This window comes from Bos javanicus, chromosome 19 (assembly GCF_032452875.1).
Source record: "Bos javanicus breed banteng chromosome 19, ARS-OSU_banteng_1.0, whole genome shotgun sequence".
In the NCBI taxonomy this organism is placed as follows: domain Eukaryota; kingdom Metazoa; phylum Chordata; class Mammalia; order Artiodactyla; family Bovidae; genus Bos; species Bos javanicus.
Genome location: NC_083886.1, coordinates 52,730,846 through 52,747,065, shown reverse-complemented (window position 1 = coordinate 52,747,065; position 16,220 = coordinate 52,730,846). Strand labels below are relative to the sequence as shown.

The window sequence follows — 16,220 nt, the reverse complement described above, 5'->3', positions numbered from 1 at the left end:
CAGATGGCCATAGATAACCAGTTCAGAGAGGAGGAGGAGGCTCAGAGAGGCCGAGGTTGGTTTGAGGACGCACAGCATGATTTGAGGGGTGGGACTCTGAGCCCCTCCCCCAACTACACACATCCTGCTGGCATGGGCAGGCCTGGGTTGGGGGCCGAAGGGGTGTGTGTTCAAACCACTTCTCTAGAAGCTATGCAAGGGCTGTCAGCTGGGGGGCTAGGTCATTTGGGGTTGGGTTAGCCCCAGGAATGTGGGAGTGGGAGCTGGTGGAGGTGCAGCCTCTAGGGAACCTGGAGTGCCACGCCAGGGCAACAAGACCCAGAACACCCTGGGGTGGGTGGGTGGGTAGGGAGTTGAGGGCAGACTCATGAGGTCTCTCTGAAAGTTGATAGGCAGGGGGCAGAGAGAGCCAGATTGGGGTCAGGTCATTCCTGGGAAAGGACAGAGGATGCCCATGGGCAGGTGGCCAGAGCGGCACCTCTGCCTCCCTGGGTGACAGGTGAGTCACCCTACCTGTGTGTCCACCAGGGCCTGTGTGAGTGAATTGTCTCGGAGCCAGCCCCCAGGAGCAGCCCTGACCCACAGGAGTCAGCCAAGGTTAGCAGTACTGAGCAGGCTCACAGACCCACTCCTGCCCACAGCATTTTCTTCCCTACTTTGCCCAGACACAGACTGAGTGTGGGGCTGGGAAGGGGCAGGACTAGGGCCTGTAAGTAGGAGCAAGTTGGCATATCTGCAGGTGCCTGTGTCTTACCTACCTGGGAACAAGGGAGGGAGTTTCAAGATGAAAATGTTCCCTCGGATTTTTTGGATGAATGTTCAGCATGCAGGATCTTATTTCCCTGTTAGTTGCTCAGTCGTATCTGATTCTTTGTAACCCCATGGACTGTAGTCTGCCAGGCTCCTCTGTCCACGGAATTCTCCAGGCAAGAATAGTGGAGTGGGTTGCCATTCCCTTCTGCAAGGGATCTTCCCAATCCAGAGATCAAACCCAGGTCTCCCATATAGCAGGCAGATTCTTTACCACCTGAGCCACAAAGGAAGCCCTATAATACTAGAGTGGTTTGCCATGACCTCCTCCAGGGGATCTTCCCGAATCAGGGATCGAACCCGCATCTCTTATATCTCCTGTATTGGCAAGAGTGTTCTTTACCACCTGGGAAGCCCTAGTTCCCTGACTAGGGATCAAGCCCGCGCCCCCTGAGTGAAAGGATGGACTCTATTGAAGACTTGACTCCCTGGCTCTTCCTACTACTGCTCTTGGGATATGGTTGTCATTTGAGCCCCAACCCAGAGTCCATGGTTTTTTGTGTTTCTCCACAAGAGTTTGTTGGGCTTCCCAGGTGGCGCTAGTGGTAAAGAACCTCCCGCCAATGCAGGAGACTAAGAAACATGGGTTTGATTCCTGGATCAGGAAGATCCCCTGGAGGAGGGCATGGCAACCCACTCCAGTATTCTTGCTTGGAGAATCCCATGAACAGAGGAGCCTGGGAGGTAGGCTTCTGGTGGGTAGCAAAGAGTAGGACACGACTGAAGTAGCTTAGCATGCATGCACAAGAATTTAGGCTTTCCCCCTTTTTTTCCAGCTGATCTGAGATTTCTGGGGTACCAGTACTGAAGACTTCTCATTCTTGTCTTGACCATTACTAAGCCCTAGGCCCTCAATGTCCTTCAGTTCTTCGGAATTTTCTCATGTTATTTCTTTCATATTTTCCCTCTATCCTGTTTTATTTTTTCTGTTCTTTGGTTTGGGGTTTTCTATTAATAGGCTGGTCATACCTCCTGGTTGAATCTTTTAATCATCCTATTTTTCCTTCTATCTCTTTATATTTTTTTAACTTTTTAAGTTGTAATGATTTTCAACTTGTTCTGACCCTGCAGTGGAATTTAATTTTATTTATTTATTTTAGTTACACAGTGCAGCATGTGGATCTTAGTTCCCTGACCAGGGATTGAACCCATGCCCCCTGCAGTGGAAGCGTGAATTCTTAACCACTAGACCTCCAAGGAAGTCCTACAGTGGATTTAAAATTAGTTATTATGGTTTAAAAAAATTTTTTTGAGACACTTTAAGATGCACTAATTTTTTTTTACCATTTGTCACACTTGTCTTATTTTCTTTTTATTTTTCTCTTTTAATTTCTAAACCATTTGGGAGTTGGTCTCAGACATTCTGACCTTTACTCCTTAATATTTCAGTGTCTTTTCCTTAAGAACAGGGACATTGTCTTATATAACCACAGTACAGCAACCAAAATCAGGCAGTTTCACATCAATATGACACAGTTCATCTAATCTGCAGTCTGAATTTCAGTGATGACAGTTGTCCCAATAATGTCCTACACAGAATTTTTTCCTGACCTAATCCAAGATCTGCATTGCATTTAGTTATCCTAACTTATGACACACTTAATCCCCAGAGCCTCACTCCTGTTCTCTGTACCATTTATAGCATATCACCTATAGGTGAGAAGATTTTTATCAGAAGCAGACCAGCACTAATGCCTCAAGCTGAGTGGCTTGGCATGGTCCCCATGGGAACCATTTGATGAAGGTGCCCATGTGCAGAGCCTGTTTGACTGTAGGACCAGGCAATGAACCATTTCTGTTTTGGCCCAGAAGTCAGAGATGGAGCTTAGTCCATTTTGGATCCCCAGCAAGGTTTCTGGCACACAGTAGGTACTTAATAAGTGCCTGTGATTGTTGGACATGAAGTGTCTGATTCTTTCATGATGGCCTGAGCCTCTGCAGATAGATTTGGGCTTGGCATGGGTGTTTGGCTGAGAAAAGAAGAGAATGTAAAGGCAAAGGAGAAAAGGAAAGATACCCCCATCTGAATGCAGAGTTCCAAAGAATAGCGAGGAGAGATAAGAAAGCCTTCCTCAGTGATCAATGCAAAGAAATAGAGGGAAACAATAGATGAGAAAGTCTAGACATCTCTTCAAGAAGATTAGAGATACCAATGGAACATTTCATGCAAAGATGGGCACAATAAAGGACAGAAATGGTATGGACCTAAACAGAAGCAGAAGATATTACAAAGATGTGGCAAGAATTCACAGCAGAACTATACAAAAAACATCTTCATAACCCAGATAACCACGATGGTGTGATCAGTCACCTAGAGCTAGACATTCTGGAATGTGAAGTCAGGTGGGCCTTAGGAAGCATCACTATGAACAAAGGTAGTGGAGGTCATGGAATTCCAGTTGAGCTATTTCAAATCCTAAAAGATGATGCTGTGAAAGTGTTGCACTCAATATGCCAGCAAATTTGGGAAACTCAGCAGTGACCACAGGACTGGAAAAGGTCAGTTTTCATTCCAATCCCAAAGAAAAGCAATGCCAAAGAATGCTCAAACTACTGCACAATTGCACTCATCTCACACACTAGCGAAGTAATGCTTAAAATTCTCCAAGTCAGGCTTCAACAGTATGTGAACCGTGAACTTCCAGATGTTCAAGTTGGATTTAGAAAAGGCAGAGGAACCAGAGATCAAATTGCCAACATTTGTTGGATCATTGAAAAAGCAAAAGAGTTCCAGAAAAATGTCTACTTCTGCTTTGTTGACTCCAGCAAAGCCTTTGACTGTGTGGATCACAACAAACTGTGGAAAATTCTTCAAGAGATGGGAATACCAGACCACCTGACCTGCCTCCTGAGAAATCTGTATGCAGGTCAAGAAGCAACAGTTAGAACTGGACATGGAACAATAGACTGGTTCCAAATAGGAAAAGGAGTACGTCAAGGCTGTATATTTTCACCCTGCTTATTTAACTTATATGCAGAGTACATCATGTGAAATGCTGGGCTGGAAGAAGCACAAGCTGGAATCAAGACTGCCAGGAGAAAAAAAAAAAAAAAGATTGCCAGGAGAAATATCAATAACCTTAGATACGCAGATGATACCATCCTTATGGCAGAAAGTGAAGAACTAAAGAGCCTCTTGATGAAAGTGAAAGAGAAGAGTGAAAAAGCTGGCTTAAAACTCAACATTCAGAAAACCAAGATCATGGCATCTGGTCCATCATTTCATGTCAAATAGATGGGGAAACAATGGAAACAACGAGAGACTTTATTTTTGGGCTCCCAAATCACTGCAGATGGTGACTGCAGCCATGAAATTAAAAGATGCTTGCTCCTGGAAGAAAAGCTATGACCAACCTAGATAGCATATTAAAAAGCAGAGACATTACTTTGCCAACAAAGGTCTGTCTAGTCAAACCTATGGTTTTTCCAGTAGTCATGTATGGATGTGAGAGTTGAACTATAAAGAAAGCTGAGCACCAAAGAATTGATGCTTTTGAATTGTGGTGTTGGAGGATACTCTTGAGTTCCTTGGACTGCAGGGAGATCCAACCAGTCCATCCAAAGGAAATCAGTCCTGAATATTCATTGGAAGGACTGATGCTGAAGCTCAAACTCCAATACTTTGGCCACCTGACATGAAGAACTGACTCATTTGAAAAGCCCCTGATGCTGGGAAAGATTGAGGGCAGGAGGAGACGGGGACGACAGAGGATGAGATGGTTGGATGGCATCACCAACTTGATGGACATGAGTTTGAGCAAGCTCTGGGAGTTGGTGATGGACAGGGAGGCCTGGCGTGCTGCAGTCCATGGGGTCACAAAGAGTCAGACACAACTGATCGACTGAACTGAACTGAACTGAACTGAACTGGGTGTCTGTGTGTGTGTGTGTGTGTGTACAGGCATCTGTGTGTGTTTTTGTGTGAAGGTGCACCCAGGCAGAGTCTGGGCAGAGGCTTCTGTGGTCACCTGCAGAATTGTGAGCTCCTGACTGTCCATGCCAAGTATTGACACACCTTAGGCACTGGTGTGTCTGGAAACCCAGGTGGGCAGTAGGCAGTCATATTTTGATGAAGCTGACCTGGTCCTCACTCAGTCCCATACAGCCGGGACTCACTAGGATAATATGAGTGCTCCTCTTATCCCAAGAATGTGCAAAGGTCCTGAGGTGTGGGTGCTGGAAGATTGCCCAGTGGTCATTGCCCTCAATCTTGTCCTTGTGGTCCCTTTGGAAATTTTTGGCCTTGCTGGAGCCTGGAGGCCTCTGGTCTCTCCCTCCCCCTCCTGCCAGATATAGCCCTCATCTCCTACTCTCCCCAGCCCCTCACCTTATGGCTTTACAAGAGACAAAAACCAGGAGATTCACCAACTTCGTACCCTGACAGCCCCAAGTGGGGGTCTCCCCAGCCCAGCCAGTAGATCTCTGCTTAAAGTGGAACTGCCGAGATGGTGTGTGTGTGGGGGTGCATGTACATGTGTGTGTGTGCGCGCGCGCGCGCGTGTGTGTGTGTGTGTGTGTGTAGACGAGGGTCTTGGGAGGAGGGGTCGGTGGGGGAGGTGAGAGGTCTTGAGAGATGGTGGTGGGTGGAGCAGGCCGGGCACCCCCAGTGTTTGCCCAGACGGTGCAGTCTGAGATGTGGGCGCCCCCTCCTTCTGCCCTGCTGAGGGGAGCTGTCACCCTAAACCGCCAGCAGGCCTCCAGTAAACCAACCTAGGCCCCCGCCCGCCCGTGTAAGTGGAACTGCGGGGCAGCGGAGAGCTCCGCCATGAAAAAATCATGAGGACACCAAGCTGTGGGCCTGTTTCAGGAACAATGCAGGAGTCTAGGCCCTGGGCACCTGCCGAGCTGGACCCCAGAAGCAGATGATGAGCCCAGGAGTGAGGAAATCAGGGCTTCGGGCTGTGCCCAGCGGCACCTGGACCACCAGGACGGCCCTCACCTTGTGGGGCCGAGGAGTCTGGGGCAGAGGGTTAAGGAGAGATGGCAGAGGCCTGGCATGGGAGGGATGGTGTGCCCAGGGTGGGGTGGGAGAACACCATCTAGGGCAGCAGCTGGCCAAGGCCTGGGGCTGAGGCTCTGGGGTGAGGCGTCAGCGATTTGCTCTGTGAGGAGTAATTCCCAGACTCACTGCCCTGCGGGCCCTTCTGCCGTTGCTCAGCACCGGGAGTCCAGACCTGATTTGGGAAAGGTGTGACTGTGGAGGTTCCTTAGCCGGTGGGGCTGCCCTTGCCCCTATCCTGGGCCAGTTTCCAGGGCTCCAGGCCAGCTGAGGCAGGGAGGGCCCCCTCCCCCAGCCTGCACACACACAGCACCTGTGCCAGCTCACACCACCAGCATCAGCGTTGCCCGGGCACCGAGCCTGGCGCACGCTCTGGTTGCCATGGCAGCAGGCAGCGTGCTGGCAGGAACCCAGGCTGGGCTCTAGCATCAAGGGCTGGCTGTCTAGACGTGCAGAGGTGGGGGTGCTTTCCCTGGTAGCCCCGGAGGGGTATGGCTGGGGGGAGTGGGAGGGGGTCCCTCCAAATGGCTAGGACTGCCCAATCCCCAGCATTCCAGGAAAGGAACAGTTTCCTGAGAGCTACAGGGTGAATGTTAGAGGTCTGGGGGCCTTTAAGGCCCTCTCTGCTCCTGGTCCCACCTGGACACTAAGGGGGGCAGGAGGTCGAGGATCAGCCCCAGCCTTGTCTGCTGGGGGAGTCTGATAGCTGAGGCCACTCCCACCTTCCGGGGCCAGCTGTGGTCCGAAGGGCCCATCTGGCTGTGTCCATCCACAGATGGCGGGGCCAGAGGCATGGCTCGTTGCAGGAAATGGCGCCCTCCTCCAGTCAAACATATTAAAGTTGGTGTGTTAGACGGCCTGACATCTGTGCTCAGGCCTGGTCCCGGTTGCAGATGCCAGCTCAGGGTGGGTTCATGCCCCCACCCCTGGGAAGGGATGGGGTCAGGTTCAGAAGTGAGCAGGGCAAGTGAATGGGGCTCCCAGAGTGGCAAGGACCTTTTATGTTCCAGGGTGAAGGCTGGACAAGGCAGTGGTGGGCACATTTGTGTGCCCCAAGTGGGTGGCTGTGTGGACAAGTTCTGGCAGGGGGCATGGGGTTCTGTGGGAAGGGTGCTCCCCATTGCCTGCGGATGCTGCCCCAGTGTGAGAGGAGCCCCTGAAACAAACTCCCTTAGGCCACCCACAGCCTGGTCATCCTGCTGGGCAGCCCCGAGGGGGTTCTGAGGCTGGGATCCAGAGTAGCATCTCCAGGCTGGGGCTGACCCAGCAGATGACTGTGGCTCATTCTGCCCAATTCCTGCCTGTGTGTACTTACACACACACACACACACACACGCACACACACACACATGGCCAGACTTGCAGGCATCCTGCCCCACCTATCAGCAGATGCTGGGCCCATCACACAGGAACCCCCACATCAAACATTCACAGGCAGTTATTAAGTACCTACTGTGTGCCAGAGCCTTGCAGGGGATCCAGAAAGGAACCATGACCCTAGCAGGCAGCTGGGCGAGGCCCTGAGATCCCAATGGGGGGAGGGAGGAAGGGAGGGAGGAGGGACCATCTGTGCAATCCCCCTCCCTTCAAGGAAGCCTGTGCTGGAAGGGCCACCTCTCAGAGCCCACCCCCCAGCCCCCGGGGCCTGAAACGCCACCCGGCTCACGCCCCTGAATCAGTGCCGGGGAGCCCCACCCTACCCCCACTTGGGGCTGTGGGGCCTGAGAATTGAGAGGCCACGGCACTTCTGGCTCTGCTGCTGAGAGGCTGCCTGGAGCCAGGCCTGCTTAGCGCCTGGTGGCTGGGCTTCCTCCCGCGGGGCACGTGATGCCTGTGAGCGCCCTGCCAGCACCAGTCAGCGCTAATGAGGCCGTCGTGCTAATCGGCCCGGCTGGGCTCCTTCAGAAGGCTGGCTGGGAGTTGGGAGTGCAAGGAGAGAACAGTGCCCATGCCTGGGGTGGCCACGGCCACAGCTGCCCCTCGGGCTGCCCATACACACAGGAACTGAAGTGCGGACAGCATCACGGCTGGTACGCCCAAACCAGGACGTTTCCCTGGCATCAAGCGCTGGGCAATGCAGTCCCCTGGGAACGTGGGGGGATTTCATGTGGGCATCATCTCTGTGGAGGGGGTGCAACCCCAGATGGCATCTCCCTACCATGGGGTGCCTGGCACACAGCCTAGTCAGTCAGTGTCCCGTAAACACCTGTGGGCCACAGAGGTGGACGACACTAGCCAAGACCAGTTCCTCGCTCAGTATGCACCATGCTGTCATGGGGATTTGTGTGCAGACCTATCTCCCTGAACCCCAGTGTGAACCCCTCAAGCAAGGGGTCGGGTCTCCTGGTCTCCTGCTCAGTGTCTGCACATGCCTGGGGAGGTCACTGCCCGGGATTGGGAACATGGAGGAACGACTCCAGAGCCGTGTGCCCATCCGCCCCACCCACCTCCTGGGGCCTCCGCATGCCCAACCTGAGGCCCCTTCATTCTGTTGGACCCTCACATGGCCTTGAAAGGGATGGAGGGGTGATGCCTGGAGCATCAAGAGCAAGACTCAGGAGGCCAAGGCTGGAAGTGCCCTGTGGTTCCCACTCCGGGTCCCCAGGGAGGCCTGAGGGTCACATGCTGTGATGAGGAAGAAGACACCGAGGCTGGCCCGGGCCCAGGGCAGGTGGCTCTGGTTTCACTACTTGGCTCCTGGCCCCTGAGGCAGGTGCAAGAGACAGACAGGCAGGGCGAAGCTGAGCAGGCCCACCGCAGCCCCCTAAGACAGCATCCACAGGCTCAGGGTTTGGGGAGGTACAACAGGGTGGGACCCCAGAGACTGAGCTGGGAGGTACCAGGGTCAGAGGGAGTCAGCTGTGGCTTCTCCTAGCCTGCTACCCTTATCCTTCTGCTGGGAAGGCTTTGCTTCTGTGTGATAGTGGGACCCGGCCCATTAAGGACCCCATAAGGACCCACAGTCAGGCCAGTCGCTCTATGTAGTGTGAGTGGCAGTTCAGGGGTCCCCAGGGCCATTCATCAAGGCTGGCTTCACCAGAGCCCACCCATGGCAGACAGAGCAACCTCATAGGCCCTGAGAGTCGCTCAGGGTACAGGGGTCGGGTCCGAGCCTGGCCCTGTGACCCCAAGTCCCACGGCCTGCCACCTCCTCATGCTGCCCAGGATGACGCCTGCTCCACACGTGTGCTCCCAGGTCACCCTCTCGCTGTGCAGCCCGCGAGTTGGGCGTGACTGTCTCCATCACACAGCTGCCACCTCAGCCCAAACCGAGGGCCCTTCCCCCCAGGGCCCGGCAAAGCCAGGCTGCCTGGTCAGTGTGAATCTGGCTGAGCAGCTGCCTCTTCACACCTGGCATGGATCTGGGTGCCATGAGTACCAGGATGGGGGGGTTGCCTGGCCCGCTCACTGGCACTGACAGCCCTGCCTGCCACTTTCCCAGCTACAGGTCATCCTTGGGAAGCACCAGACTCGGGGCTGCAGGCTGTGACCCAGGGGCTGCTGAGGAGGACAGTGCAAGGCTCAGTCACAGCCGCCCAGGTAGCAGCAAGGAATCAGAGAAGCGGTAACTGGATCTGGCGGCCGAGGGTGGAGGGCTGCGATCGGGTTGCGGCCACACGCAAGTTTTCCACCAGGCAGCTTTCTCTACCCCGGGAAAGAGCTGGGCTGGGCTGGCGAGTCTGTGCAGTGGGTCTGGGGGCCCGGAGGTGGGCAAGGAGAGAGGCCAAGACTTGGGGGTGGGTATCCAGAGGGTGGGGCACAGTGCCGGAGCCAGGGCCGGGCAGCCGCCAGTGAGCACAAAGAGGTGGTCAGCCCTGCGGCGAGTGGCACTCTCCAGCCCCGCCGGCCCCGGGCTCTGGCCCCTGGGCAGTCCGGGAGTGGCTGAAATCCAAGCTGGGGTAACGAAAGGCTGTTCCTAAGCCGGCACACTTCTGATCCGCCCTCCCACCCTCCCTCTGCTGCCCGCTGGCCATGTAAGAGCTGCCTGGGCCCTCCACTGCTGGTCAGAGGCAGCATCTGAGAGGGCAGCGGGTCCATGACGCCAGCCGGGCCTGGGGGGCGTGGGCCAACCCAGACGAGCCGGGCCTCTAGGGGACCTCAGGGGCCGTGAGCACAGAGAGAGCTTCCTGGGCCCCCGTCGGGGACCTCAGCCAGGCCCGAAGATGCCTACCAATGGCCTGCACCAGGTGCTGAAAATCCAGTTTGGCCTCGTCAATGACACTGACCGCTACCTGACGGCCGAGAGCTTTGGCTTCAAGGTCAACGCCTCAGCACCCAGCCTCAAGCGGAAGCAGATGTGGGTGCTGGAGCCGGACCCAGGGGAGGGCACTGCTGTGCTGTTTCGCAGCAGCCACCTGGGCCGTTACCTGTCGGCCGAGGAGGACGGGCGTGTGGCCTGCGAGGCGGAGCGGCCGGGTCGTGACTGCCGCTTCCTGGTCCTGCCGCAGCCCGATGGGCGCTGGGTGCTGCAGTCGGAACCGCACGGCCGCTTCTTTGGTGGCACCGAGGACCAGCTGTCCTGCTTCGCCACGGCCATCACCCCAGCCGAGCTGTGGACAGTGCACCTGGCCATCCACCCGCAGGCCCACCTGCTGAGCGTGAGCCGGCGGCGCTACGCACACCTATGCCCGCAGGAAGATGAGATCGCAGCGGACAGCAATACGCCATGGGGTGTGGACGCGCTTGTCACGCTCATCTTCCAGAACCGGCAGTACTGCCTCAAGTCCTGTGACAGCCGCTACCTGCGCAGCGACGGCCGCCTCGTCTGGGAGCCCGAGGCTCGTGCCCGCTACACGCTTGAGTTCAAGGCGGGCAAGTTGGCCTTCAAGGACTGTGATGGCCACTACCTGGCACCCGTGGGCCCCGCGGGCACGCTCAGGGCGGGCCGCAACACACGGCCTGGCAAGGACGAGCTCTTCGACCTGGAGGAGAGTCACCCACAGGTGGTGCTGGTGGCCGCCAACCACCGCTACGTGTCCGTGCGGCAAGGTAACGGGGTGCGGGCCTGTGTGTGTGTGTGTGTGTGTGTAGGGTCCTGTAGTGAGTGGCTCTGGGTTGAGGGGTGAGAATACACTTGTAGAATACAGTGGGCCGTAGGCCAGGTATGGGGTCCCTGCTGAGCCTCAGGCCCGCCGGACAGCTGCTGAACACAGGATGGGCAGCGCCCAGGTGGAGGTGGTTGAGGCCCAGGCTTGCTGTGGTGAGGGGCAGGAGGGCAGGCCCCATCTGCACCAGGCTGCCCCCTGACCGCCCTTCCCCTTTTCTTCTATCACCCCACTTCTGAACTTTAAAGGAAATTGGGGCTATGGCCAAGGGCAGTGAGGGCAGGCAGCAGGAATGGAGTGGGGCGGGATCCTGGGGGCCTTCCAGTCCAGGGAGATGCAAGCGGCTCCTCCAGAGCCTGGACTCCTTGGTGGGAAGACACTCTCTGCTCAGCAGGTGTCGCGTGGCTCCCCCCAGGTCCCCGATCATTGGTCACCTGCTTCATGTGACCCGCGGGCCCTTCTACACATGATCACCTGCCTATGGGGTGAACATGGGCAGCTCCTACTTCCCCTCGAGGAAAGTGAGGTTCCAGAGTGGCTCCATGCCGCCTGGACTCCTGGCTCTGTGCACCCAGAAGGGGTGGGTGTACCCGGACCCGGCTCACTGCCACCACCTGGTCCCAGCCCTGAGCACATAGAGGGGTGGCCAGCTGTGGCTCTAGGGACTCCTACCTGTCGTTTGGATCTTCAAGGCCAGTGCTGAGTAGGGACCGGCATTCAGCAAACACCCCTGAATCCTTGTGGAGTGTGGTTGGGCCCTGAGGTGTAAGGGAGGACAGACAGCCCCAGTCTTTCCCGTCACAGGTCCTACTGTCTGGCCACACTGCTTTCTGGCCTTGACCAAGGCCCATAAGCTTGGTTTGCCAGTAAAAGGTGGGCAGTAGTGGGGAAAGCTTTCTCTGTGAGTCAAAGGAAATGCTGGCTACAAAGCATTTGTCCACGTTCAGCTTGTGAGCGAGACAAGTGGTAGTGTGGATGGTGGTGATGGTAAGGGTGCCATGGTGACAGAGCTGGTGCCGGTGGCCCTGCTGCTGATGGTGATGGTATTGGTGCTGATGGAGATGACGGTGGTGGTGGTGGTGAGGGGGGATGGTAGCCGTATAAACCATTTTTCATTCTTTGGATTACCCTGCATCTGACCCGATCCCTTTGATGGGGGAATTCCCGCACAAAGGAACAGATTCACCCCCCCACCAGCACCACTGTGAGGCCAGAGGTACCTACATTCACCTCCCTGCTTTCCTTGCATAAGCCTGGGGGCACCAGACCTGGCCCTGAGATGTTCCGATGTTGACTGCTAACCAGTGATTCAGGGAAGCAGAGTGTGGCATCTCAGGCTGAGGGAGCAGGGGATAGAGCTGCTAGGTTTTCAGGCAGCTGGGGTGGTGGCTTCTGCGGAGTGGGCTGCTGGTCCCTTGGTCCCTGTCATTTTGCTGGCCAGGTAGCCCCCAGACTTGTCTCCTTCCCCCAGGCCAGGGCGTTTGTGAGCAAATTGGCTTTTCCTGTTGATTTGTTTTTTCTTTCCCAACCTCCATCAGCCAGAGTCTGCTTGTTTCTGCTATGTCCACTGCCAGCCCTCACTGATGTGGCATTGCTGCCAGGCTGCCCAACAAGCAGTGTTTGCTGCTGCAAGTAACAATGGCTGCTTATTGGCTTAAGCCACGAGGACACTAATATCTCGCCTAAGTAGAGGTCTGCGGGCACAGGGGTGGTGGGGTCCCAAACAGGCACCACATCCAGCTCAGTGGCATCACCAAAGTCCTCTGCTCTTTCCTCTTTGAGGAACTGCTCTCCCAGGACAGCTCTGACCTCAGACTGGTGCCCCTGTGGTTACAAGACGGCTGCTGCTATTCCAGACCTCACGTCCAAACAGAACAAAGTCCAAAGGGAAGAGGGGCACTGGCTCTTCTTGTGGCTTTGCAGGAGTAAGAATAGGTCTCCTGTAAATGCTCTCAGACACCCCTTCTTGCTCACACATCCACCGCTTGATCAATCCCTCCTGGGACGGTAGGGTCCATACTCTTTGCTGGCACCAGCCAGGACTCCATGAGACCCTGATGCTGCAAGATCGGGGTCCCAGGAGCAGCCGACTGTGTGAGACCGAGCCCCTGGGCTGTATCCTATCTAGAGAGGGTGTGTGGAAGGTGATGCTGGGGACACCAAGAGGCTTGACCTCAGAGATGGGGATGAAAAACTTGAAGCCACAGCCTCAGACTCCTGGCTTCACGCCTCCCTTTAGTACCTGTCGGATGGCTCCCTCACCTTCTCAGGTCCTGCTTCAGGGAGGCCATCCCTGGCCAAAACCCCAGCAGTCGTGGGCACTGGACATACCATTTTTGTTGTCCACTGCTCCCCTGGGCCAGCATCTGGAGAACAAGGCCATTGTCTTGTTATTGCTGATCACAGGCTGGGGGCAGCAGGAGCTCACTTTGTGCAGCACTGCTGATGGGATGGTGGGGTTGGCAAGGAGAAGGGGTCACTTTCTTGGGATCTGATCAGTGATCTGTGTAAGAAGGGAGACAGACTCCAGTCTGGGGGACAAAGAGGACAAAGCCATGGCCCCCCCCTCTCCAGTCTGGGCCCTGTGTGCTGCCCCACTTCCTTCCCAGGGAGTGGGGCAGGACAGGATATGGCCCTGACCCTTCAGCCCTGGTGGGGGTATGCCCCACTCCCTTCTGCTCTGCTTGCTGGAACTGCTGGGGCTCTGCCTCAGTGGAACTCTGATCTGCCAGTTGCGATGAAACAAGGATGTGGTTTATGGGAAGATACCAGGGAAACCCCACTGCCTGACTGCTTTTCCCCACCCTGGTCATAGATGCCCCATTCATCATTCATCTCCCTCCCAAGCAGAGTCCCAAGTAGCTTTGCCCTCCCTCCGGGGTCCTGGGAGACCATACACATGTGCATGAGGGGCTGAGGAGATGACAGGGGGCCAGCCCCAGCTCAGTGCCCAGGAGCAGACCCCAGGCCCCCGCTGTGTCCTGAACCATGCTAGGGAAGGACAGGGACCCTGCTGTGTCCACCCGGCAGCTTAGAGAGGAGTTATAAATAGAGGCTGCTGTAAGTCCTGGGTCCAGAGAGCAGGAGCAAGTAGATTACCTGCTGATTAGCTGAGGCAGGGGATTTGGCGGCACGGAAGGGCCTGGCTCCTGGGGCTGTGTTGGGAACCTGGCCTCCAGGAAGCGGTGTGTGTGTGTCCACAATGTGCCTGCACGGCGCTGGGGCAGAACTCCAAATCTTCTCAAGTCCAAAGGGTTCTAGAAGAGACCCCCGCTGACTTCAGGGATGCCCCAAGAGCATGCCTTCCCATCCCTCTGCTCCCCACCCCACCCAGGGTGAGGCGTGAGGGGCTTCCCATCTCCTCCCTCCAGGGGTCAATGTCTCAGCCAACCAAGATGAAGAACTGGATCACGAGACCTTCTTGATGCAAATTGACCAAGAGACAAAGAAGTGCACCTTCTATTCCAGCACTGGGGGCTACTGGACCCTGGTCACCCACGGGGGCATCCAGGCCACAGCTACACAAGTGTGAGTGCACCATCCTCACCTCTGTGACCCCCTGCATCTCCACCATCGCCTCCTTTACACACACCACTTCCGTTGCCGTCACCACCACCTCCTCCACCATCACCACCACCATCATCATCTCCATTTCCACTACCATCTGCATCACCGCCTCCACCTCAACCATGGGGACCACGTAGCCGCCCAACCAGGGAAGAAGGCTGCTAGCGTGCAGGGCAGCTCTTCATGGTGGTGGGCGTAGCAGTGGAAGTCAAGTGCCTTGAGCGGGTGGTACTGGACTTGAAGGGGATGGGGGAGGTCTGACCCTGAGTCCCCATGTCCTGCTCCTCTGAGGGGACCTTGACCTGCTCCTTCCAGTTCTGAGAACACCATGTTTGAAATGGAGTGGCGGGGCCGACGGGTGGCCCTCAAGGCCAGTAACGGGCGCTATGTGTGCATGAAGAAGAATGGGCAGCTGGCGGCCATCAGCGATTTTGTGGGTGAGCACACCCCTCCTGCCCCGGGGAGCCTGGGGCTGGGCGCTCTGCCTGGGGGCAGTGCCAGCTCAGCCCCTGTCTCCACCCAGGGTTGGGCCCTCTCCCTCCCCATGGAGCTGCTGCTGTCTACGACAAGAGTCGTACTCCCTGGTCCAGCCCGTTGCTCTTGACGTGGGGGCTCAGATCCAGAGCACCCCGATCACTGCTGCACTTCTGGGGAACCAAGGGCTCACATAAGCGGTGGGCAGATCCAGGCGCACAAGCGGGGCCGGTCCTGGCCTGGCGATCTCGCGCGGCTGTGGGAAGGCCCCTCAAGCCCTTGTCTCGCCAGCAGGGGAGGACGAGGAGTTCACGCTCAAGCTTATCAACCGGCCCATCCTGGTCCTGCGCGGCCTGGACGGCTTCGTCTGCCACCGACGTGGCTCCAACCAGCTGGACACCAACCGCTCGGTTTACGACGTGTTCCACCTGAGCTTCAGCGACGGCGCCTACCAGATCCGAGGTGCGGGCAAGCGGGATGGGGCTGGGGAGCAGCGGGAGGTGGGGGCTGTACCCAGCCCAGATCAGGGAGCGAGCCGCCCGTCAAGCCCTCTCTGCCCCACCCCAGGCCGCGGCGGCGGGTTCTGGCACACCGGCAGCCACGGCAGCGTGTGCAGCGACGGCGAGCGCGCCGAGGACTTCCTGTTCGAGTTCCGGGAGCGCGGCCGCCTGGCCATCCGGGCCCGGAGCGGCAAGTACCTGCGTGGCGGCGCCTCGGGGCTGCTGCGCGCGGACGCGGACGCGCCGGCTGGGGTTGCGCTCTGGGAATACTGAGCGCCGCCCGTCTGTCCCCCATTAAACCGTGTCTGTGACCAGCGGCTCGCGGGTCAGTGGCGCCGCTCGGGGTGCGTGGGGAAGGGTTTGCACCGACCCGCCGCAGGCCCGCTGGGCCTTTCCTGCGATGGTCGCTCGACTGCTCGACACTCCGCCATCCCTCATGCCCAGAAAATCCAAGGTTAGCGCTTGTCCAGCCGATTGAACGTCCCGAGACCCCTTCCTGGACTGCCAGTCCCAGGCCTTCTTTTGTCTGCATCACTCCTTGGCACATAGCTCCTCCCCAAGCTCGTGGGGAGTGGAGAGGACCCCCATTCTACTCAGCAGGACAGGGATGGGAGTGGGACAGTTGGGAGGAGCCTCATCCCAGTCCCCACCCAGCAAGTCAGGTAGATTAGAGGGTCTTCAGGGTTTTCATAGCACACATCACTGCTCCCTTCCCCAGGGGCAGGGTCTTAGGGAATCCGGAAGCACCTGATGAAGTGATCTCCAGCCCTCCCAGACAGGGTTATGTGCAGCCAACCATGGGGGAGAGGGCTCTTCTCAGCCTGT

At 56.8% G+C, this 16,220-nt stretch overlaps 1 protein-coding gene across 2 annotated transcripts; it reads left to right on the top strand.

The window, feature by feature from the left end:
* Window positions 1-1,227: 1,227 nt before the first annotated feature.
* Window positions 1,228-15,885, top strand: FSCN2 (fascin actin-bundling protein 2, retinal). Of its 2 annotated transcripts, none has more exons than XM_061392587.1 (5): window positions 1,228-10,798; window positions 14,226-14,382; window positions 14,737-14,917; window positions 15,162-15,357; window positions 15,463-15,885. In XM_061392587.1, the coding sequence occupies exons 1-5, from the start codon at window positions 9,973-9,975 to the stop codon at window positions 15,666-15,668; spliced, it is 1,566 nt and encodes a 521-aa protein (XP_061248571.1). In that variant the 5' UTR covers window positions 1,228-9,972; the 3' UTR covers window positions 15,669-15,885. The 2 variants fall into 2 exon arrangements, with proteins under 2 accessions (XP_061248571.1, XP_061248570.1); XM_061392586.1 differs by having other exon boundaries at window positions 14,737-14,858; window positions 15,190-15,357; window positions 15,463-15,868.
* Window positions 15,886-16,220: the final 335 nt, after the last annotated feature.

Excerpts from the sequence above, each read along its gene's own strand:
- FSCN2 (XM_061392587.1), top strand. The coding sequence starts at position 9,973 with ATGCCTACCAATGGCCTGCACCAGGTGCTGAAAATCCAGTTTGGCCTC. Across the intron at positions 10,799-14,225 it reads CTACGTGTCCGTGCGGCAAG|GGGTCAATGTCTCAGCCAAC; the intron begins GTAACGGGGTGC and ends TCCTCCCTCCAG. Across the intron at positions 15,358-15,462 it reads CGGCGCCTACCAGATCCGAG|GCCGCGGCGGCGGGTTCTGG; the intron begins GTGCGGGCAAGC and ends GCCCCACCCCAG.